This window comes from Manis javanica, chromosome 2, assembly GCF_040802235.1.
Source record: "Manis javanica isolate MJ-LG chromosome 2, MJ_LKY, whole genome shotgun sequence".
Classification (NCBI taxonomy): Eukaryota; Metazoa; Chordata; class Mammalia; order Pholidota; family Manidae; genus Manis; species Manis javanica.
The window spans coordinates 35,423,282-35,445,973 of record NC_133157.1 but is presented as its reverse complement, the minus strand read 5'-3'; the positions used below and the strand labels follow the sequence as shown (position 1 = coordinate 35,445,973).

Sequence of the window (22,692 nt, the reverse complement as noted above, 5' to 3'; positions counted from 1 at the left end):
ACCTACAACTCAACTCAAGTACAACATGTTGTTATGGAAGGTAAAGTAGACCAGAAATTAAGACATGGATTCTAATTCAACTCTGCCATCACTCATCTGTTCTTTCCATAACATTGAGTTCTCACTGTGTGCCAGGCCATATGCTTGGCATAGGACTGCCCTTTGCTAGGCATTGGGAATTCAAAAACAAGTAAGACACAGCTTCCAATGTAATGGAGCTCACATCCACTGTGAATCTTCAAGCAAGACCTCCCATTAAGGGGTCTGCCAGAGCAAATCAGATTAACAAAGGCAAAGGTGTCATTTTAGGTCAAGGGTTATAAACTTGAGTAATAGGGCTTTTGAGAAGCTAGAATAGCTGCCCTACCTAAGCACTTTCAAGTTAAAGATTTTGGAAAAACACTATGATAGCCAAATAAAACTACTTCATAAGGCATAGGGTAGATCTGGTGTAGTGTAAAATTCCAGGCCTAGATATTCTCTAAAGGACTGTTCCAACTCTAGCATTTTCTTATTTTGTATTCCAGTTCCTTTTATTCAGTAGCAAGATTTTGTTTATATATTTTGAGCACTATACATGCCAGGCAATGTTCTAGGTGTTAGGTATACAGCAATGAACAGAATAGAGAGGTTGGGAAGAGCAGCAGATATTAAACAAATACATGATCTATCAGGTGACAGTAGGTTCAGTGAAAAGACTGTAGCAGAGTAAGGCGATAGAAAATGCGACATATTTGGAAGGAGGGAGTAGTGTTCATGGGTTAGATTCCTGCTCACATGCTTCTTTAGTCTGCTCACAAGGGCCATAAGGTAGTAGGGAAAGGGCATGATGAGCGTGTAGGGAAGATGATTCTGATGCTTTAAAGACAGTGAGACAGACTTTATTTATGGAGGCTGCTACACTGAGGTACTGGAATGAGGGAGAGAGATTGAGCCAACTCTGAATAAAAGGGAAAGTGGGAATTCATAGCCAAGGAGCAGGGCAAGGATCAGTAGATGGAAAATTACCAAGAGGAAACAGGAGTAAGGAGGAGTCTAGCTAACCCAACTTGACAGCATTTTTGCTAGAGGTAGGCCAGCATGGTGGATAAGGAATTTGTTCTGATGGCAAAGGTGGGTAATTTTCACTAAACTGACCCAGCAGGATTCTTGGTAATACTGAGCTATTGTCAGGGGCCTGGTCAAAAAGTGGACTCAGAGGAACCAGACTGAAGTTTGGTCAAAGGGAAAGAGTCTCTGTCATGAGTATCAGATTCTGGTTGACTGTATATTTGTTTTATGGTTTGTTACACTCTTTGGTATATATACCTTGGCACAACTGAAGGGGAGCCGTGGGCAGGGCACAGAATATCCATGCGCCTGACTTGCATGTAGTCTTCATTCTGGGGTCTTGATGTACCAACCCCCTGAAGGCTGTATCTGCTGTCACACAACTGTGCGTTACTCCCCTTTGGATGAGATGCTTGAGGTTTTCTTTCCTTTATAATGCCTGTAAATGGGGTTCCTCCTAATGCTGGTGAGGAGGGATGGCAAGGCCTAGGAACTGCAACACTGGAACCTTGCTGTGCATTCCATCTAGGGCATTCTGTATTCACCTTAGGCCAATCTTATTCTTCATACCTTGTGATCCTTCATACCTCGTGAATCTTTGCCAAAGATTAACATCCTAAGAGAACCCCTACCTACTGTGGCCCTAGAAATCTATTCCACCCACCATATTAGCCATACAACATAATTGGTAAATGGTCCAAGAATGATTTGACCACTTTTGGCGGCAGGTGGAGGGAGTGGGGCTCAGAGCTCTTGGCTTTCTGCTATAAGGGCCTGTTTAACACAAAGTGAGAGACTGCTTGATATATGTACGGGCCATGGAGTCCTGGCCTGTTCCCAAAGGTCCCCCAGCTGTTTCCTCCCAGCCAAATTTGGTTCAGAAGCAATTTTACAAGGAACACTCACATTCCTAATCACATTTATTTGATAAGTCAGAGAAGGATAATAGAATCAGCCATTTCAGAAAACTGAGGGTGTTTTTCTCTTGACTTTCTTTTGGTAGGCTGGTGCTGATACAGTGTGATTTGAGGGGTTTACGCTCTGCTGTAGTGCTCAGATTTCCATCACTGAAGCTTTACTCCTTTTGATTGATATGTTTTGTTTTGATGTGTTCTCTTTTTAAATGCAGATATCCCTTGAAAGGGCTGCCTTATATTTCCCAGTCTTAGGCATTCCTTGAGAAAAGACCACAGAAAGGTAGGGTCACTTTTTAGAGTATATGTATGAAATTTGGAGTTGACTAGAGTGGAGAGACCAACAGGATAGGAGAGAGTGACAGCACTGGGTACCATGAAGGAAACTAGAGGATTGGGTTTGAGCTGGGTGGACCCCAAGGCTTCCTTATCCCATCCCAGCTCAAAAATTTACATCCCTATGACCTTCCCTGTCCTGGTTTTGCTGGGCCTCTTACCACCTGCCTGGCACATTGGTTGAATTAACTTAAAGATCAAAATGTCACCCTCATACTTTGGTCCATGTTATTTCATTCTTGGGGACAGTAGTAGCAAAGAAAAGCTGGGACAGGAAGTGGCCTTGTATTGGGTCTTCTGGTCCTGAGGGTTACCCTTCTAGCCTGTTATGGCTTCTGGTATCCTATTGGGTTCCTAGCAGATTGACTGGTTGATTCTCTGGGTATCATACTGAACTCTGTTTTCTGCTTCAAAACGTAAATAACCTAGATGACTAAGTGGGTTTGGTGCCTTTAGGGACCATGTATCCCAGGAGGTAATTTGGAGTTCATTTAGGGGCAGTGGCTACAATTTCAGAAGATTTGGAGGGGTTTGTTTGTTTGTTTGTTTGTTTAATATGGAAGCAAGTATCTTCATTTGGGGCTGGGAGAAGTTGCTATGGCAGCTCTAGTTGGCAAGTTCCTATTTGTCAGTAACGTAGGAATCCAGGCAGCTTTGCCCTCTCCTTCAGAAGGACATAGTAAAGGGCTCTGAACACAGTAAAGTGGCTGTGCCATCTGCACTCTGTGTGGCTGGCCGGCCAGCATTGTAGGCACTGTACTCTTGGACAGCAAGACTGTCCAGAAAGCTAGGCCAAGCCTATCTAAAGTATTGATCTGGGGACCAGGAGCACATAGGCCTGAAATTAACCTGGCCTGGACTGAAGCAATAGCAGGAGAATCAGCTTCATTTTTGTTGCTGAAAAACTGCCTCATCTGGACCAAAGTAGGGCTGGCCTTTGGAGGGACCTAGCAGTGAGTTCTGAACCTCACGATCGTTAGAAAGGGAAAGCTTGCCTCCTGTAGCTGTTTGCCTCTGCCTTATGCTCTCAGGCTGCCTGAGGGAGGATGGCAGGACTCCTATCACCTGTATCAAAAGGTGGGGACTGAATAGTTTGCCTTTATTTTTACCTTAAAAAGAAAACTTTTAAAAGAGAGCAGGACTAGCAAAGAATAACACTCTAATGTGGGATTTCAGGCACTGCTGCAGACGGTTAGAAAGACTGGAAAAGAAGTCCTGGCTCACTCGAATCGTAACCATTTAGGTGGTGGCATGCTTGGCTTAGTTATTGATTTCCCTGCTGCTTTGTCTCAGGGACTTACCATGTCAGTAATAATAACAACATTACATTACAGTTTACTAAACACCAGTCTCTCATTTCAGCTTTATAACATTCCTGTGACTGTCTTCCCAACAGATGAGGAAACTAAAGCACAGAGAGGTCAAGTGTTTAATCCAGGCTCACTGGTAAAGCAAGACCGAAACTTAAGTCTAGTAACACTCTCTCATGGCTTCCTGTGGTCATACACAGAGCTTCCATTTTGGTTTACTAAGTCGTCTTTCTCCTTGAAACAAACTTGAAAGGCTCATTGTCAGCTCCAGCCCTTTTGGGGCCAGGGACATTGTTCAAAGGTAATACCAAATGCCAAGACCAAATCCAGGACACCCAGATCTTGCACAGTTGGGAAGAAAAGAAAGGGTGGCTTTGGAAATAAAGATTTTGTACTTGTGGGATGAGACAAAGAAGAATTTGATAAGTCAGTCCTAGAATTGGGGACTTTGCTGCCAAAGCAGCTGAGCACTAAGCCCAAGATACAGGAGTTCTGGTTGTGCACATAGAGCCTCTTCTCCGACAGACGAGACTGAGTTGGCCAAATTATGGAGATGGCTTATCTTGCCCCCTGAGACATTGGAGTGAAGCAAAAATGCTTAAAAAGCAGTAATTGGGCCTCCCCAATGCCACACAGGATGGGTAGAATTCTTAGATGAGGAATTCCTGAATGAAATAGAGTGTTTGGATGAGCTAGAGAGAAGGGAATGAATGAAATGGGAACTAATCTAGTTTCTGTCCCTTGGTTCTAGGTCCATTTATTTCCAGTAAAAGGGGTCAGCTTCATCTTTATCTCAGGTCTTGTGACTCATCCTTCCAGTTCTTCCTAGTCTGGGGAAGCATGGTGCTTTTTAACTTTAGGCCCTCAGACTGTAGATGGTTTCCTTTCCTGAAAATGAGTTGCTGTGGGAACTGTCAGCTTGTGTTCTTCACAGGCAGTTTTTCCCCTTTTAGGGTTAAATTGAGTACTGGATTAAGAAAAGGAAGCAGGGGTCTAGAAGATTTAGAAATCTAGATCAAATCTAGAAAATGGGGAAACCATCTCTGGTTGAAGAACAAGAAGGGTAGCATGTCTCCCACCAACCCATTTTGCTGCTCTCAGGGTGACCTAGCAGAGCAAGGGAATACTGGCAGTATAACTAACTCCCCACCTGTCCCAGGCATTGTTCTCTCCAGGCCAGTCAGAGGGTTAGGGCAACCCTCTGTTACTCCAGGAGTGGACAATCTAGAAAATCACTCACCCTGCTGCTCTGAAGGAGGCATCGGATCAGGTGTTCTGTGGGCCAGGAAAGCTGAACCTGTGTATTGATTAGGCTGCTCCAAACCCTTGGGGACTCTTAAATGGAGTTTTCTTTTCCAAGTTGAAAATACTCGCCATTGACCTTTTTCCCAGAGAAGGGTTGCTGTTACTAAACAAAAGAAAATCACTCTGTGCTATAAGCACAGGCAGCAGCAAACCTTTGGGTAGCTGAGTCTTTACCAGAAGCAGCAACTAGGAAAAAAAGAAACATTCCATGTTTTGTCTGTGTCTTTCATTGTGTATGTGATTTGAGCTTGGGTGATTAAACATCTGTGTGTTCATTCTTGAGCCAGACTCTAGTGTTGAATTCTGTAAAGGTTCAGTCATTCATTGACCTCACTCCAACTACTTCCCGTGAGTGTGTCTCAATCCTGATGCCTTTGGGTACTTGGCCAGAACACAAGAACTTGATTTGATTTTACATCAGTACTCTGTTAGAAAGCCAAGGAAAGAGAACTGCCTATAGCTGTTAAGGCCAGCGTTGGGAGACAGGTCAGGGTTGACTCCTACAGTCTTAGAAGGTAATGTTCTATTCCTGCTTGACAGCTTGACTCAGATTAAAATTATCCTGCTGATTTCTGACTGAGTGCACTATTTTCCTTTTTTACTAGCTGCAGGATCCATGGGCATGTGCCAGGTTTGGAGACCACACATGAGACCATTCCAGGCAGCGCTGTGGGCTAAGCCCAAGGCATCAACCAACAATAGTTGCTAAAAATAAACTGAAAAGAGCAGGACAGGGTACTGCCTTCCAAGGCAATCTCCATTAAGCATCTTGACCAGAAATAAGAGGAGGAAGCAGAGAATCTCTCAGACACTGAGGGAGAAAATGAAGCGATTGTTGCAAGAGTCAGAGGAAGAAATCATGGTCACCTTGGGACCCTCCTCCAGGCCTACCCCAGATAAAGCTAAGGGAGAGACTGTGTGTGGCATCAAGAGCAAGTCCTTAGGCCCTACTGGATCCTTACCAGAGGACAACTTCCTGCCCCTTCACTGTGAATCAACAGCCTCAGCCCCTGGTGGTGATAGAAATGGGGGCCTGGCCCAGCATTGCAGCTTTGCGCAGACAACCAGCAGACAGCTTCCTCTGGGCTCCACCGCCTGTGCTTCAGGGTCTGGCTCTCTGGACCTCTCATCTGTTAGTGTTACCACAAGCTGTCAAGAGCCCTCAGAGAGAGATCAAGCCAAGTATCTTATTTCCAGGGGCCCCAGGCAAGGCTGCCCTCATGAACAGCAAGAGCCTTTGGGGGATGTAGTAGACTATATAATCAGAGAGCTGCAAGGCATCAGCCGTCTCCAAACTGAGATTGCTGAACTGCAGCAGCACTTGAGCCAAGTACGGGGCTCAGTGGATGAAGTCTCTAGCTGTGTAGACTCAGTTCTGAGTGAAATAGAAGGCTGGCAGGTGGGCAGCAGCTCCATAGCCAAGGTGTGCATGGAGAGAAAGGCCCAGGAACCCTATGTGGACAGACCCAGTGAGGAAGCCATTCTGTTTCTGTATGGACTTCCCGAGCAAGATGGGGAAAATACAGTAGAGCTGGTGCACAGCTTCTTGGCGAAGCACCTCTGTGTAAATGGTATGCAGTGTAGCAGGTACATCAAAGAGGCTTACAGAGCAGGCAAAGCCCCAGGCCCCAGGCCTGCTGTTGTGAAGCTTGCCCATCCAGAGCACAGAGACTTCATCTTGCAGAAATCCATCCTCTTGCAGAGTGTAGGGGTCCGGATTGCCACCAGAGAAGAACCAAGCTGGCCTCAGTGCTGTAAGAATCCCCAGAAGGAGTCTCTGTCATTTTTGCAACAACCTCAGGATCACAATTTGAATTATTTAAACAAAGGTGAACCACTTCTTCACATGGAAACAGGAAACAGAGGACCCATAACAGGAGCGTATCAAACAAAGGCTCAGAATCAATATAGAGAACCCCAGACCCCTGAGCAGCAAGGCCTTTGCTTCCTAACTAAGAATAATTTAGCAAAGCTAAGTGATGTGTCTAAGCCAGGAAATGAAGTAAAGGGATCATCAGGACCATCCCAGGTAATTAGTGGCAGCTGTAGTGAATTGACAGGGAGAGAGGCTTCTCTGTCCCCCCTCAATCAATTTAAAGAACATGCCCAAGTGCTAATCTCAAAGGAGGAGGATTCTGGGACTTGTGTTTTCAAACAGTGCAGCCAAGGACTTGAAACATGTAACATAACAAAAAGAAAAAACGACTGCAGTGATAAAAGTGAGGCCAGCAGCAGCCTATCACTGTCTGGGTTGCTGAAGATGGAGGACAAGCTCCTGGTCTGTGAAGCTGGGCTTGATATTCTGAGCCCAAAGCAGCTAGAGGACCTTTTGACAGACAAGTCCAGAACGTTTGCAATGAGCTGTGACAGCATGCTGGAGGAAATTACCATAGGGCCTGAGACTTTCAGTGACATGGTTCATATTGACTTGAATGAAGAGGAGGAATGTGCTGCTCAGGTCCTTAAAGATGTCTTTGAAAAGTCCTCTTGTGGTCTGAGTGGCTCACAGGAGGGTGAAGATATAGAAATTAAGTTTTACATGAGCAAACTGGGCAGAGCAATTTACCACTTTCGTTCTGCTCTGCAGGGAGTATTTCAGAAGCTGGAGACTAGTGGATCCGTCAGTCCTGAGGACCTGGAGACCAATGAGAGTGGCTCCCAGTCAGAGAACAGTGATAGACTTCTTGGGACATTGAGTTCAGGGGGTGCCCAAGATTTCTCAGTGGAGAGTCCTGGGAGTCAGGGCAGTGAGAGCTTGCTCAGTATGGTCTCTGGTGGCGTGGGCATCTCTACCCAGGGAGATCAAACACCTCAGGATCCCAGCATCTTCTCTCTGGCTTCTAATAACTCACCTCTTGCATGTTCATTGCCAGGTTTTTCCCTGGCTCCTTGTTTGGGAAGTGAAACTTGTTCCAGGCCTGAATCTTCCAAGCAGAGCAGACTAAGCCTAGAGCAAGTGTGTACAGAGACCATCTACCTCAACAAGTGCATCAGCAATTTTAAAAATGTTCTAAGAGAGAAAAGACTGAGGCAGAAAAAACTTTTGCATGAGTTAGTACAGAAGGCAAGCCATCTCTCGGTAGAAGACCTGCACCCAGGTATTCCTAGTCTCTATTTAATGGGGTCACAGCTGGCTGGGTATGGCCTCCATCAGGCCAGCATGAGACCCAGCTTGGTGGTGAGTTTAATAAGGTGATGGGGAGGTCCATAGCTTGAATCAGTCTAAATTAACAGGACAGATTTTTAAGCAAATCCTGTGGGAATTGGTGTGAAAGGGGGTTGGTTCTAAAGCCAACAGGGAAGGAGTTCTGTCTCTAGGGAGCTTCTAATCTATTGGGAGGAGCTTTAGAGATTTCCTTTTCAGAAGAGGGAGGAACATGTGGGCACAAGTAGTTTACAGCTGCGGGACTTTTACAATATTCCTTGTTATGTAGTTGTGGGGTTGGAGGCCGGAATGAGGGATGAGGCATACTGCTCACTGGCAGTAGCGGGGCTGGTGCAATTATATGTTGCATTTGCATTTTTAAATTACTGCCCAGGGGTTTCTTGCTGAGATGAGATTGCCATTTCCCCTGGCAGTTGATGGGGCTTTTCCACCTCATAAGCCACTGTGGGAACTTCCCTTATCCCAGCCTGTCTTCTTCCTAGTATTGGACTTGACAACACAGGACCTAATTTTCCACTTGGACTATAAGCAATCCAGGAACTGCTTATAGTGCTGGCCTTGCCCAAGAGCCTGACTTTGCCCCCCACAGGTCATAATCTCTTCCATTTCCCCACCTAAAAGCTTCTTACCTAAGAACTGGAGAGCGGAATAGTCTCTGACCACAAGAAATGAGAGAACTTTTTTCTAGGCAGCATCGAGATATAGCCTTAAAATCACTTCTCCTAATCAAAATTAAATTTATCCAAAGAGTATATGTTGTATTTGTCCAGTTTTCAATGTAAATGCGGTTGTCCGCTTTTGCATATAACCTGACTAATCTAAGGCAAAACTTAAATTATGAAACATACGTGTTGGCAAAGGTGTGAGGGAACAGGCACTGTTGCTGGTGGGATGGAAGTGTAAATTCATATAACCTCTAAGGAAGGCAGTTGGCAAAATATATCAGAATTACACATGCCCTGTGAGCCCCAACACCGCTTCCAGGAATATACCCTGCAGGTATATTTTCACAAGTGGAAGGAGACATATGTTCAAGGCTATTTTTTAAGCATTGGTTTTAATATCAAAGATTGAGAACACCTAAATATTAGTTAAAACCAGTTAAAAAGGGCGGGGTAAATAACTTACTGGCATGTCCGAACAATGGAATACAGTACCATGTAGCTATAAAAAGAATGCAGTAACTCTTCACTGAACTGGAGATGTCTAAGGTATTTGCAGAATAGTGTATAGAAGATGCTTACATTTGTATAAAAAGGAGAGGGAAAGAATATGCACACAAACTTGCAGCAACTTTTTATATATGTATAGAATATCTAACAAAGATACATGATTGCCCATGGGGAAAGGATTAGGTGAAAAACTGATAGAATGCAAAGGAGATTTTTTTTTAGTATCTACTCTTATACATTTTAGAATTTGAGTCATATGAACATAATACCAAGTCATAAAATTAAATTTAAAAAATGAAAAAAACCATGTCACACCCCCTTTAAATATCCCTGGAGCTGTTCCTTATAGCTTATCAAAAAAGACCTAAATTCTTTACTTGGCATTCAGGACCATTACAGTTGGTCTCTAGTTTCCAGGTGTACATTTCCAGGCATACCTCCCATTGTCCTATATTCCACCTAAAGGAAACTTTGCTGTCTCACAAATTCACCTTATAGTTTCTGTTCTCAGCATACTCACATATGCATGCCTCCTCCTAACCCCAGGTGCTGTGTTCACCACAGAAGCCTAGCAAAATTAACTCAATCCTCCAGCATCACGTCCTCCAGGAAACTATAATTCCTCAGCTGTAAGGGATATCTCTCCCAACTTTGCAGCCCTTTTCTCTTCTCCCTGAGCATTTACAAATCATTGCCTTATAGCAACAAGAGAAACATATCAAAGCAATATTTCCTTACTGACTCCACAAACCTTGACAAGAGTTGATGTTAACATGAGCACCAGATACTTGGCCTGACTCTTCAGTTTGCAGAGTTCTCCTTCTGAGCTGATACCCTGCTTGGTGACGTAGGAACTTATACCTGTGGTAGGCAGGTGATGGCTGCAGCAGTGATAATGAGGACAGGGAGGTTTTCTGAAGCAGTAAGCAAGCAAGCCAAAATTCTGAGTCCTCACCAAGATCCAGTCTGGTGTGTGGGCTATACAAGGGGAATGGTGGGAGGCTGTCAGGCAGTGGCACCATGTCTTCTGTGCTGGGTACAAGGCTGACTCCAGCACTATTCCACGGAGCTGAAGGAATAGAGCAAGTTGAGCACCTAGGATAGCCTTTCACCCACACACTCTAAATAGAGTCCACAAAAGCAGTCACCCTACCCTGGTGATTGACTATAATGGTGGCTGTGACCACAATGAATTTGAAAATCAGCTTTCTTCACTGCTCTGCTTGGGACCTTTTAGGGCCTAAGTCTACTAGTAGCTTATCATTAATTTAAGTTCTTATATTTCATCCTTTTTCTTCTTTTTTGGTGGGCAGGGTGTATGTTACCAGGCACTGTTTTAAGTACCCTCATGTGCACTGCATAAAAATTCAGTTCTTTTATTCCTACCATGCTACCAAAATAGCTTTTGTCAAGGCCATCAGATGACCATCATATTTTTAGTCCTTTTTATAGTCAATTCATAGCAACTCAATAAAGCTGTAATTTACATGCCATAAAGTTCACCCTCAAGTCCCTTAAAACGTGTACAATTGAGTGGTTTCTAGCACATTCATTGAGTTATATAGCCATCAATTCCAGAACATTCCATCTCCCCAAAAGGAAACCCCTTACTTATGGAAGTCATTCTTCAACCTCCTTTGTCCCCAACCTGTAGCAACCATTAATCTACTTTCTGTTTCTGTGGATTTGCCTGTTCTGGACATTGCATATAATTGGATTCATACAATATATGGCCTTTTGTTGACTGGCTTCTTCTACTTAGAATAAATGTTTCCAAGATTCACATGTGTTGTAATGTGCATCAGTAACTTTATTTCTTTTTGTGGCTGAATAATATTCCATTATGTGGATATACCACATTTTGTTTATCCACTCATCAGTTTATGGACATCTAGGGTTTTTTAAAGCCACTTTTTGATATTATTAATAATGTTGCTATGAATATTTGTGTACAACTTTTTGCATGGACATATGTTTTCAATTATCTTGGGTATTCATCTACCTAAAAGTAGAATTGCTGGGTAATAGGGTAACATTATGTTTAATGTTTTTGAGGTACTAACTGCCAGACTGTTTTTCCAATGTGACTGTACTATTTTGCATTCTCATATCAATATATGAGAGTTCTAATTCTCTATATATCCTTGCTCACACTTGTTAATGTCTGTTTTTTTTTAAATTATAGCTATCCTAGTAGATGTCAGTGGTATTTTATTGTGGTTTTGTTTGCATTTCCATAGTGGCTAATGGTGTTGAGCATCCTTTCATGTGCTTGTTGGCCATTTTTGTATTTAGAGAAATATCTGTTCAAATCCTTTACCCATTTTTAAATGGAGTTGCTTGTCTTTTTGTTGTTGAATTGTAAGAGTTATTTATATATTCTAGATCTATGTCTCATCAGATATGATTTGTAAATATTTTCTCCCAATCTGTGGGTTGTCTTTTCACTTTCTTGATGGTGTCCTTTGAAACACATTTTATTTAAATTTTTTTTTATTGTGGTAAAATAGGCATAACGTAAAACTCTTTTAACCATTTTAAATCAAGTTCATTCAGATTGTTGTACAACCATCCAACCTCCAGAACTTTTCATTTTCCCTAACTGAAACTCTGTACTATCCAACTAACTCCCTATTTTCCCCTGCCCCTCTCAGCCATTGGCAGCCACATTCTACTTTCCATTTCCATAAATTTGACTGCTTGAGGGACCCTAGAGCTCTAGGATTCATATAAGTGGAATCCCACAATATTTGTTATTTTGTGACTGTTTATTTCCCTTGACATGTCTTCAAGGTTCATCCATGTTGTAACAGGTGTCAAAATTTCTTTCCTTTTTAAGGCTGAATGGTGTGCTGTTGTGTATATATATATATATATATACACATATATATATATACACATATATACATATATCACATTTTGTTCATTTTTAGATCTATACTTGGTTTCTTCCACCTTTTGACTATTATGAATAGCCAAATATGCTATGAATATATTGCTGTGAATATTCATGTACAAATACCTGTTCCCTGCTCCCTGCTTTCATTTATTTTGGGTATATACCCAGAGGTAAAATTACTGGATCATATGGTGATTCTGATTTTTTTTTTTTTTAGGAATTTTGCCATACTGTTTTCTACTCTACTATTGTGTCTCTGCTATTTTACATTCCCATCAACAGTGCACAAAGGTTCCAGTTTCTCCACACCTTTGCCAACACTTCTTCCTGGGGTTTCTTGGGGGTATTTTTTTTTTTGTGTGTGTGTGTGTGTGTGTGTGTGTATGTGATGGCCATCATAATAGTTATGAAATAGAGTGCAAGTATTTTAAATTTTTATGAAGTTCAGTATATCTGTTTTTTTCTTGTGTGGACTGTGCTTTTAGTTTTGTAGCTAAGAAGCCATTGTCTAATCCAAGGTCACAAAGGTTTACTCCTATGGTTTTTTCTAAATGTTTTATAGTTTTAACTCTTATATTTGGTCTTTGATCCATTTTGAGTTAATTTTTGTATGTGGTATGAGATAAGTGTCCAACTTCATTCTTGTGCATGTGGATATCTACTTATTCCAGCATCATTTGTTGAGAAAGACTATTCTTTCCCCATTGAATAGTCCTAGCACCCTTGTCAAAAATCAACTGATCATAAATGTAAGAGTTTATTTCTGCACTCCCAATTCTGTTCCATTGATCTTTTAGTCTATTCTTATGCTTCAGTCCTTCTTTTTGAAACATTTTCTTCACTTGGCTTCTAGAACGCCTCTCTGTTTTGGTTCTCCCCCATCATTATTGGCCATTCTTTCCCAGTCATCTTTGCTAGTCTCTTCTCATCTTGCAACCTTGTAGCATTGCAGCATTCAATCTTAATAAAAGATGTCATTGATATACAGTCTTATGAAAGTTTCACATGAGCAACATTATGGTTACTACATTCACCCATATTATCAAGTCCCCCCAACATACCCCATTACAGTCACTATCCATCAGCGTAGTAAGATGCTATAGTCACTACTTGTCTTCTCTGTGCTATACTGCCTTCCCCATGCTCCCCCTACATTATGTGTGCTAATCGTAGTACCCCTTAATCTCCTTCTTCTTCCCTTCCTGCCTGTGCTCCCCACCCCACCACCCCCTTTCCCTTTGGTAACCACTAGTCCCTTCTTGGAGTCTGTGAGTCTGCTGCTGTTTTGTTCCTTCAGTTTTTGCTTTGTTGTTGTACTCCACAAATGAGTAAAATCAATTAGTACTTGAATATTCACTTCTTTTTATTCGTATTTGCTTTCTAGAAAATCTCTTTCAGTCTCATGATTTCATAAGCATACCCAGATATATTCCTGGCCCAGACATCTTTCATGAGCACCAGACTCCATGTTTACTTAACATCCCCATCTGGGTGTAAATAGGCATTTCAGATTTGACATACCCAAAACCAAACTAGAGTCATTCTTGATTTCTCCTTTTCTCTTACAACCCACATTCAATTAATTAGTAAATTGCCTGCTCTCCCTTTAAAAAATGAAATCCTGAATTGTACTGCTATCTCAGCCTCCATCACTATCATCCTTGTCTAAGCCACCATTTTCTCTTGTTTAGATGATTGCTGTAGTCTGACTGGTCTCTCTGCTTCTAACCTTGTCCCTGTACAGTCTGTTCTCACAGCAATCAGAATGATCCTTATAAAACATGAGTCTGATCATACCACTTCTCTGCTGAAAACCTCCCAGTGATTTCCAGCATCACTCAGAATGAAAGCCAAAGTGCTTATAAGGGCCCACAGAGCCCAGTTTGAACTGGTGCTCTATCACCAACTTGCTCTTCCTCCACACCAGGATGCTCTCACCTCAGGCATTGCACTTGCTGTATACCCTGACTGGAATACTTCTCTTCTACAACTCTCAATAGCTTCTTTACTCATTTCCTTCTTTTCTCTGCTTAGATGTCATTTTTTCAATGAGGCCCCCCCCCCAATAATGTTCTATAAAATTTTAGTAGCAACTGTAACATTTCGCAGGGGACCTTACCTGGATTTTTCAGCAGAGTCCTTATCACAGGTGAAACAGTATATATAGTTCCAGATCCCTGACACCAGAATGCCTGTTTTGAATTTTGGCCTTGCCACTTGCTATGACTTTAGGCAAGTCTCTTAACTTCTCTGTTCTTCAGTTAAATCAACAACAAAAAATGGAGACAATAATAGTATTTACCCAGTAGACTTTGTGAGAAATAAATGAACTTGCTCAAATAAAATGCCAAATACAAAATGTATTCACTCAGTGTTAGCCACTATTGTCATCTTCACCACTGTTACTAATTGTCTGCTCTGCCTCCTAGAATAGAAGCTTCTCAGAATTGGAGAGTTTGTTTCATTCACTGCTTCATCACTAGCACTAAGGACAGCACCTAGTATGCAGTAGGTTCTCAATAAATATTTGTTGAAGAAATGAATCCTTGCAATAACCCTGGGAGATAACTTCTTAGCCACTTTTTACAGATAAGGAAATGTAGGCTCAAATAAGCTGAGGAAGTGTCACTTCCTCATAAAATGGACCATCTGGAAGAGTAAGGTTATTGTTAGGGGTCAGGATTTTCCTGCAAAGCAGGTGTTTATAGACATGTATCACTTAACTGAAAACCAAATCTGAGTGGAAAAGTCCTAAGGCATTTTAAGAAGTTAGGAAGCACAAAAGGTTTGATTCTTAACAAGGAAATCTTTTTGTTATGTTTGTCCTGTGGTGGGACAAACTGAAGACCTAGGATAACAGTTCCTTGAGATCTAGAAAATAGTACAGGCTCCTGGCTAAGAGACCTGTCTTTTCTCTGGTGATGGACAAGAATCATGTCTCAGAAAAGCTGTTGTTTTCTAAGTCCTGAAGGTTCAGGTTCCTTCTACTACATACAAATGCCTGTGAGATGTACTAAGCTGTTTCTCTGTATATATACATATGTATACATATAAAATTACAGTGAAACAGCAACATACTGTCACAGAAGTATGCACATAGAAGTGTGGGTGGCTGTTGTGGGTACATGGTAGATAGAGACACCTAATTCTGCTTTTGAGAGGAAGACAGATAAAGAAATTTTCACAGAGATATTAATATTTGAACCTAAGTCTTTAAGCCTGAGTCTACCCAGTAAACGCAAGAGGCCAGATCATGGAGAGCCTTGATAGCCTTGTCAATAGACTGGATTTCATTCTTTAGGTGTTATGGAGAACTCTGGGAAGGACACAGTCAAGGTAACTATGATACGATGTATACAGCTTATTTAAGATAGTGGAGGAGGAGAGAGACCTTTCCAGTTTTAGTCATAGGGTCAGTTAAAGTGTTCTTTGACTGATTTTCTTTTTCAAAGCAGAGTTCTCTAGGGGACGCGGGGAGCAGTTGTAGAACAGACATATCAGCATTCTAGGAAGTATCTTTTTCATCTCACCCACCTCCTGTAGCTGCACTGTTTTGGAGGCTCCCTATGCCTGAGTTCATTCTTCTGTCAGGTCAGGTGACCCATTAGTTCATCAGAAATAGCCTGAGAAATCAGGAACTTTTGAGTTAGTTTTTATGATTCTCCCCTCTACTTATCATGTGATATCAGTGGGCCTTTAAAAGGGAAGGAAAAGAAAGTGGAGAGGAGCAGATGGGCCTAGGTAGATAGACTCCTTAGAGAAGGAAGCCTGTGAGCCTCTCCATGTGTGGCCCAGAAGGCAGTGTGGTCTCTTGACAAATAGGAAGGGAGTAATTTCTACCTGTACTGTGGCTTGCTTGGGTCTTTCTGGAAGGGTCAGTTTTTTTGGAGTATTTGTCTGGATTTGATAGCTATCAGGCCTGGGATTACAGTCATGGTTTTATTGTCCAGATGATGGTGATTTTTGGGACAGTAGCTATTGATGCCATTGCTCTATGTCCTCTTCCCGCCTTAACTCCAGGCTGTAGTCTAGCCTAATTTAACTTAGGTTCTGGGAAAACTGACCAGGGCTTGCTGGACAAACTCCTGCCGAAGCCTGCATTACAAAATGGAAAGGGCTCAAACACCAAGCCTTTGGAGTTCAAGGACTTACCTAGATCTAGAGTGAGCTCTTACAGCTTATAGGGAAGGAACTTTGTGCTAAGCCAGCTTGGATAACCTGTTGGAGTGGCCCTTGTTAACAAAGCTGGTCCTGTGGTGCTGGTGGCCTTGACCCTGCATACAGGCCACTTCAGAAAGGACAAAAGGTTGGCTGGAATCCCTAGGTAGACTTTGTCCTCTGGTTTGCATAGCCATATCTGGAATGTTCTAAATGAAAAAGCTGGGGCCAGTAAATACAGGAGGTAAGGATTCTGGGAACTGGGCTCTATGAACTACCCAGTCATTCAGAGAACCTCTACCTTTCCTCCATGTCCCTTGAGGTTTAGCTGGCATTTTCTTTGGGCTCCCTGCAATAGGACTGGATCTGTTAACCTCTCTGCTTTTTTCTGCTCTTTCTCTCCTTGCAGAAGGAAAGCGAGGAGCCTTTCAGGTTGTGCCTCTGGCCCTTTGGGCCCTTTATGTTGTCTTTTCTCTTCCCCTCCCTCCTGAGCACGGTGTGTGTGTGTGTGCCTTCCTGATCTGTGCTTCTGAGCCTTTGCTCATGCAGATAGTCTTGTTTTTCCTGAAAGCAGTTTGTGTGCATGCTCCATGCTTGTGCGCGCTCCCGCAGACATCCCTGGGGCACAGTGTGAGAATGTGTGTGCCAGCATAGTGCACATTCAGTGTAGCATGTGTGTGCTTATACTTGTATTCAGTTTGACTCCCCCAGACACTGATTGCCTTCCTCTTCTCCTACTTTTGCACAGTGTACATCCATTTTCTACTCCTTGTTGCTGCAGACTGGCATATGCTATAAATCCTTGCTGAGCCCAGCATGCATACATACTTTGTATTTGAAAGCAGGAGTTGTTACAGACATTTTGTGCCTCTTATGAGGGGCCCTAAGTGTAAACGTGCTTTGTGCTTCTGAGCATTCTTCCTGGCCTCTCTGAGCAAAAGCTTCTGTAAACCTATGATGTGGTTCCCCATGCCTTGGGAATTCATAGTATACTAATGCCGTGTGCCTACAAACACTGGTTCTCCACACCAGTGAGAATTTGCTTTGCCTCTGATTCAGGCCCCAGTGAACACTGAATTCTCCCCCAAATATGTGTGTGCATGTGTTCTGTAGCCCTGTGTGCAGGGTCCATGCTCACCTTGTGTCTCCCTCCAGCGCAAGTTGTGTCTATGAGTGTACCTTCTGTAGGTACTTTGTCTAGACTCCTCTCACTCCCCTCTCCCCACTTCAGTGCCGTGTGTGTGCATGCTCTATGCCACATCTGCAGGCTTCTGCAGACCTACTGTTCCCTCTAACCACAAGAAATGTGTATGATTTGAGCCTGTGAATCCTGGCTCCCAAGACCTTTTGTGACTTTGTTTCCTCAAACCCCATGGTTGCTGGCAAACATTTAATTTTAGATAGGAAGTCAGTCTCAGTACAGTGACTGTTTCCAAAGGGAAGAAGAATTCTGGTTGGTAGGATGTGGGGGCTTAGGAAGAGGTCCTTCTCTTTTTAACAACCTTGGGAGACTTGCTTCAACTATTTCTAGCTGCCTTTTGGGGATGGCCCTCCCTTTACCAGTATCATCTCACCCACAGAGCCAGGACAGGGAGGCAGATGAGGTGAAATGGGGTCGTCAAGGGCTTTAGGCAATAGTAGGCAAATAGGCTCTACTTAGAGCACCGACAACCTGAGAAGGGTCTTAAATCCAGAGTTCATCTGGAGCCTGCTGCTGACCCAGAGTAATTCTTACCCACTTTTACATCACTCATTGGCCTATCCTGCCTCTCCCTTTTCTACTCCATTTTACCTCATTATGTCTATAACTTCTCCCATTTTTAGCTTTCCCAAAACTTCGCCCCTCATCCACAGCCAAACAGCTTACTTCTGCCTCCCTTGTTCTGGAGCTCATTTCATTTGCTCCACAATAGTTAGCTGGAGGCCAGGTTTCAGGAGGCAGGGAACTTGTTAAGGATAAAGGGAACAAGGAGGAACAGGAAGCCCCAGACCTGCTAGCACTAGGTCTGTTGGGCCCGAGCAGCATTTACCCTTGGTTCTCTGGAAAGCACTGGCAGCTTTGGTGCTCTCTCTGTACACTGCTTAAGGGATCTACTTTGGTTTTTTTGCTTGGAGACCTTTAAAAAGTGTTTGTTCCTTCCTTGAATTGGCCTCAGCTTTCAAGTTCTCATTGTAGAACTCATAAATTCACCAGAGTGATAATCCAAGTGTCTAACCCGCCCAGTGTTCTCTTGTTATATAGAGCTTATCAACTGTAGAGTGTACTCAGTGTCAGTGAATTAGGGCCTCAAGGAACCTAAGCCAAGGCAAATCACAAGGTGAGCTGGGAATCCACAAAGAACAGGTGTGACTCTGGGGCAACCAAAGGAATTTAGGAATATAGCTGGAAGAAGACCAGATTCTACATGAAGTTGTCCTTTTGCTGTAGGGAGACCTGGAAGCCTAAGTGGACCCTTCTCCTGGCGTCAGCTTACTCTTGTATATGCCAGGGGGTTATGTGAAGGGAATAAGTCCTGGTAGCTCTCACACTCACAGTGGGCCTTAGCCTGGGACCTCAGTGAGCTTGGCCTTATATCCTTCATATTCACTGGAGAGAAGGGAGATAACAGTACCGCTCATTTCAGTAGTCTGCTTGTTACCCTGGAGGATCAGGGCATTGGCTTAGGCATCAAGCTGGTCATGTCACCACAGGGTGGCTGTGACCTACACTGCCCTGAGCTTCCTACCTCACTGCTCACTGCCTGACCAAAGAAGTTATGGCAGTCTCCCATCTTTCCCAGGATCTAACTTTTTTCCTTTTCTTTTTAAAGATTCCAGATGATGGTGACCCCTCTTTGCCCCAGTGGATCCCAGAAGGGTAAGTGATTCCCTGCAAGGTTTCTGTGTATTTTATATACTCTCTCATGCTTCTTTGAGCTTTTCCCCTGAGAAGCAGGAGAAACAGCTTCATAGCTGGATCCTGAGGAAGGAAGATGCTTCACTGTAAAGATTGGTTGGTTCTCTGGGGCAGGGAGAGAATTCTGCAGACTGTATCTTCACAGGCAGAAGACAGAGCTCTGCAGAGTAGTTCCCCTGGAGCAGGAGGGAGAGCTTAGAGGATTGCTCATCCTTGCCTGTGGAATTTCGGATTCACTGCATCCTAGTGGTGATATACCCCTTAGGTAAGAGCATGAGGAAACTAGAAAAATAGGTGCATTTGGAGACAGTGTCTTTTCATTCCACTGTTGATAATGTAGCTGATTAGATTACCCCCTGGGCTCTGTCCTGCTTTAGCTGTTGTGAGTCATCTACTTATTCCTGTTGCATTCTAGTCAAGACATAAGTAGCATCCCTGATGAGCTGTGTGTGTTCTGTTTTGGCTTCTTGTCTGGGAATTTCAGACCCATGTGATTGCACCAGAGAGTCATTTTAAGCTGCTCAACTGATGCCTGTGACTGACTGCTTAAGAGAAAGAAGAGTTTAAGTGCCTCCCCACCACCACTTACCACCACATGTACCACCAATTATTTTTCAGGATATTCCTTCTCTCCTTGTCCCATAAAAGCTGTCGTCAGGATTTGCAGTGGCTGCCTCTTCTCTCTTGTGACCAGGGAATTAAAAAGATCAGATCATAAAATTATCTGCATTTTTACATGCTCCTTTTCTTTGTGATTTGTCTTTTTAAATCAAGACATAGTCATGTGAATGAGCTACCCTTTTTCTTTAGTCAAAAGTTCATTTATGTTGTGGAAAACTTCTTAAGTGGTACATATTATAGTTTTTAGAATTAGCCACAAACTTTTGGCACTAGTTGCTTCCTCAACAGAACTTCTTCATGGCTTTAGCTTTTTTCTTCTAGTAATTGTAAAATTAATACATGCCAATGGAACATGTCTAAGCTGTTTTATAAGGGAGTCATGCAGTGATTTTTCTAAATGCCTTCCTGTTGTCTTTCCTCTCCTTTAGCTTAGTCCTTAAAACTGTCACACATTTAAAACTTCCCTAGGTCTAGTAGTCTCACTGAAAACCAAGTTCACTGCCTGTGCTCAGGAAGCTAGTTTATTAAAAATCAACATATCAAATTGCCTGTTCTCATTCCTGGTCTTGACCTAATCTGTTGCTCCATCCTTTGACTATGTAGCTGGCAGTACCTACAACTTCTTCATTTCTCTTTTCAGACCAGCTGTCATGTACCACCTTCCACACCTCCTTACTTTCATTAAAACCAAGTACATGAGTTCTTTTCATTGAAGCTCAGAATGACGGTTTCCAAAAGGTCAGAGATTTTGTAGTTCATCGCCCTCATTTTATAGAAATGACACTGAGATCCAAAGAGAGATAGGAATTTTGACAGAGGACGTGTAGTGAGTTAGCAGAAGAGTTGGGGATAAAATCCAGGTTATCTCAGTGTGAGAAATGATGTTCTTTTGGGGACATTTTTTATATTTTTATTGCATATTGTTATGAAAGAACAACAAAATTAGTAAGCATGGAAAAGGTATTAACATTTTAGAAATCTCCAGTTACTCCAGCTAAAATGTTTTCCTGGTCCCTGTTGGTGTGTCCATAGAGCTAGGTTAGACTCTGAGTCCTTTTGCTATTTCCTTCCTAAACGGTCCCCTTAAATGGTCCTTTGGAAGTCTTCCATCACACCTACTCTGTTTCTACTTGATTATGTGGGCTCCACCTTCCATGGAGATCCGTTTTGTTCAGGAGGCTTGGATAGACAGAACTTTTACTCAAAAAGTGTTACCATTTGACATTCTTGCTCATGTAGGCAGCAGCTTTTCCATGAAGCCAGGCCTGTGGGCTCTGTCCTAGCACCCTCCAGAAAGAGAAAGACTTATCCCTGGGGTAGCAGAGTCTCTGGCCTGAGTATAGGGAGGAACCCTCTTAACCACCTATTCTCACTTTGCCTTATAGTACACAAGGGCCTTCAGATAAACAGATGCCTTGAAGTGTCACTGTAGGAACAAGAGCTCTCAGTCCTTGGCTAAAACTATAGGAAACACTGAGGAACACTGAGAGCAGATGTCATTGCTCATCATTCCGTGGTTTTATTTCCCTCACTTTCTGTCTTCCTTATTCCTCTCAAAGGCACATGGTGTTGAGGTCAGTTCATCTTTCTCTGGGGAAAGGGTAAGCGGGGAGAATGGAACACTGAACCTGCCAGTAATTCAAGGCAGAACTGAAGGTGCTGACATGTTCTCTTCTCCCCTCAGACCAGCTGGAGGCCTCTATGGCATTGACAGCATGCCAGATCTACGCAGAAAGAAGCCACTGCCACTTGTTAGTGATCTGGTGAGTTAGACTGTTGTGCAAGATTAGGCTGTAGCCTTGGGGTATCCCCACTGGGCCTTGGCGAGCTTTCAAGACTGGTAGTGGCCCATTTAGTGACACATTTTCCTGAAGATCACTCATTTAAAGCCTTACTGAGACTTAGTGATAGCATCAGTGGGACTTTGTTCTACTTCACTCCCTCGTCAGAGCCCCAGTTTCTTTGCTAGCTCAAGCTCCTACTTGGAAGATTTATATCTTGGGCTCTCAAAGCTGAGCTCCAGGGTCATCTTCTAGGTACTTAATTTCTCTAGGTATCTCTATAGCCTTTTAGATGACCTAGAATGAAAATTGCCTAAATTACTGAGTTTAGTGTGTGATGAACATACTGGTGTAACTACTTCTTGGAGGTCAAGTGATAATCTCCTCCTGAGACATAGGCTTTCTAGATTACCTCTGTGCCCTTAGTCCTTAACTCAATGTCTGGCCTTGAGAGGTAATGATAACAATTTGTGAAATTTGGTTGAAACAGGCTTAGGAATTAAAAGCTGATCTCAGGATCTCCAGGATGACCAGACGCTCCCATCTTGGGTCATACTTTCTAAGGCAGGATCAGCTCAAGGAATTTTTCAAAGTGGGCAGTGGGAGTGGAAGGGGACCCTGGCTCTCCCAGAGTCCTAGAGCTCATTAAGACTTGAACCCTTTTTCTTGTTACCATTTTATGCTCCCATTTTCTTTCTTTCACTACCTATTCAGTCTTTTTTTTTTCTATCTGCCCATTTTCCCATTTCTCCTCCATTCTCTATTCTCTTCCCCCCCCCGACCCCCCACCAGTTTCTCCCTCCTTAGTTGGCTGAATGGACCTATCCACTGTCATTTTCTCTTAATCATTTCTGTCTTTCCTATTTTTGTATCTTCTCCTTTCTCTTTTTCCCCCTTTCTAGTGTACCTCTTCTCCTAACAACTCCTCAGCAAGCTAGTTGGGTGGAGATAAATTCTGTCTTCTCTTTATTACATTACCTCTTTCACTGTCTTCCATCTTCCTCTCTCCCTCCTGTGTTTTCTTCCTACTTTTTCTCATCCTATGCTCCCTCTTGGCCACCAGCTCCTCTTTGCTTAATTGGTT

At 42.9% G+C, this 22,692-nt stretch overlaps 1 protein-coding gene across 8 annotated transcripts in view; it reads left to right on the top strand.

The window, feature by feature from the left end:
* The window catches only part of UNC13B (unc-13 homolog B), a 245,389-nt gene that overhangs the window by 181,610 nt on the left and 41,087 nt on the right, over nt 1–22,692 (top strand). For 5 of the 8 annotated variants that reach the window (XM_037009876.2, XM_073227839.1, XM_073227824.1 and 2 more), the window contains 2 exons: nt 19,121–19,167; nt 21,512–21,590. In XM_037009876.2, coding sequence (XP_036865771.2) covers nt 19,121–19,167; nt 21,512–21,590 — 126 coding nt within the window. Of the gene's footprint in view, nt 1–5,520; nt 8,014–16,719; nt 16,743–19,120; nt 19,168–21,511; nt 21,591–22,692 lie in introns of all 8 variants that reach the window. The other 3 variants (XM_073227818.1, XM_073227817.1, XM_017651474.3) reach the window with 1 other exon arrangement.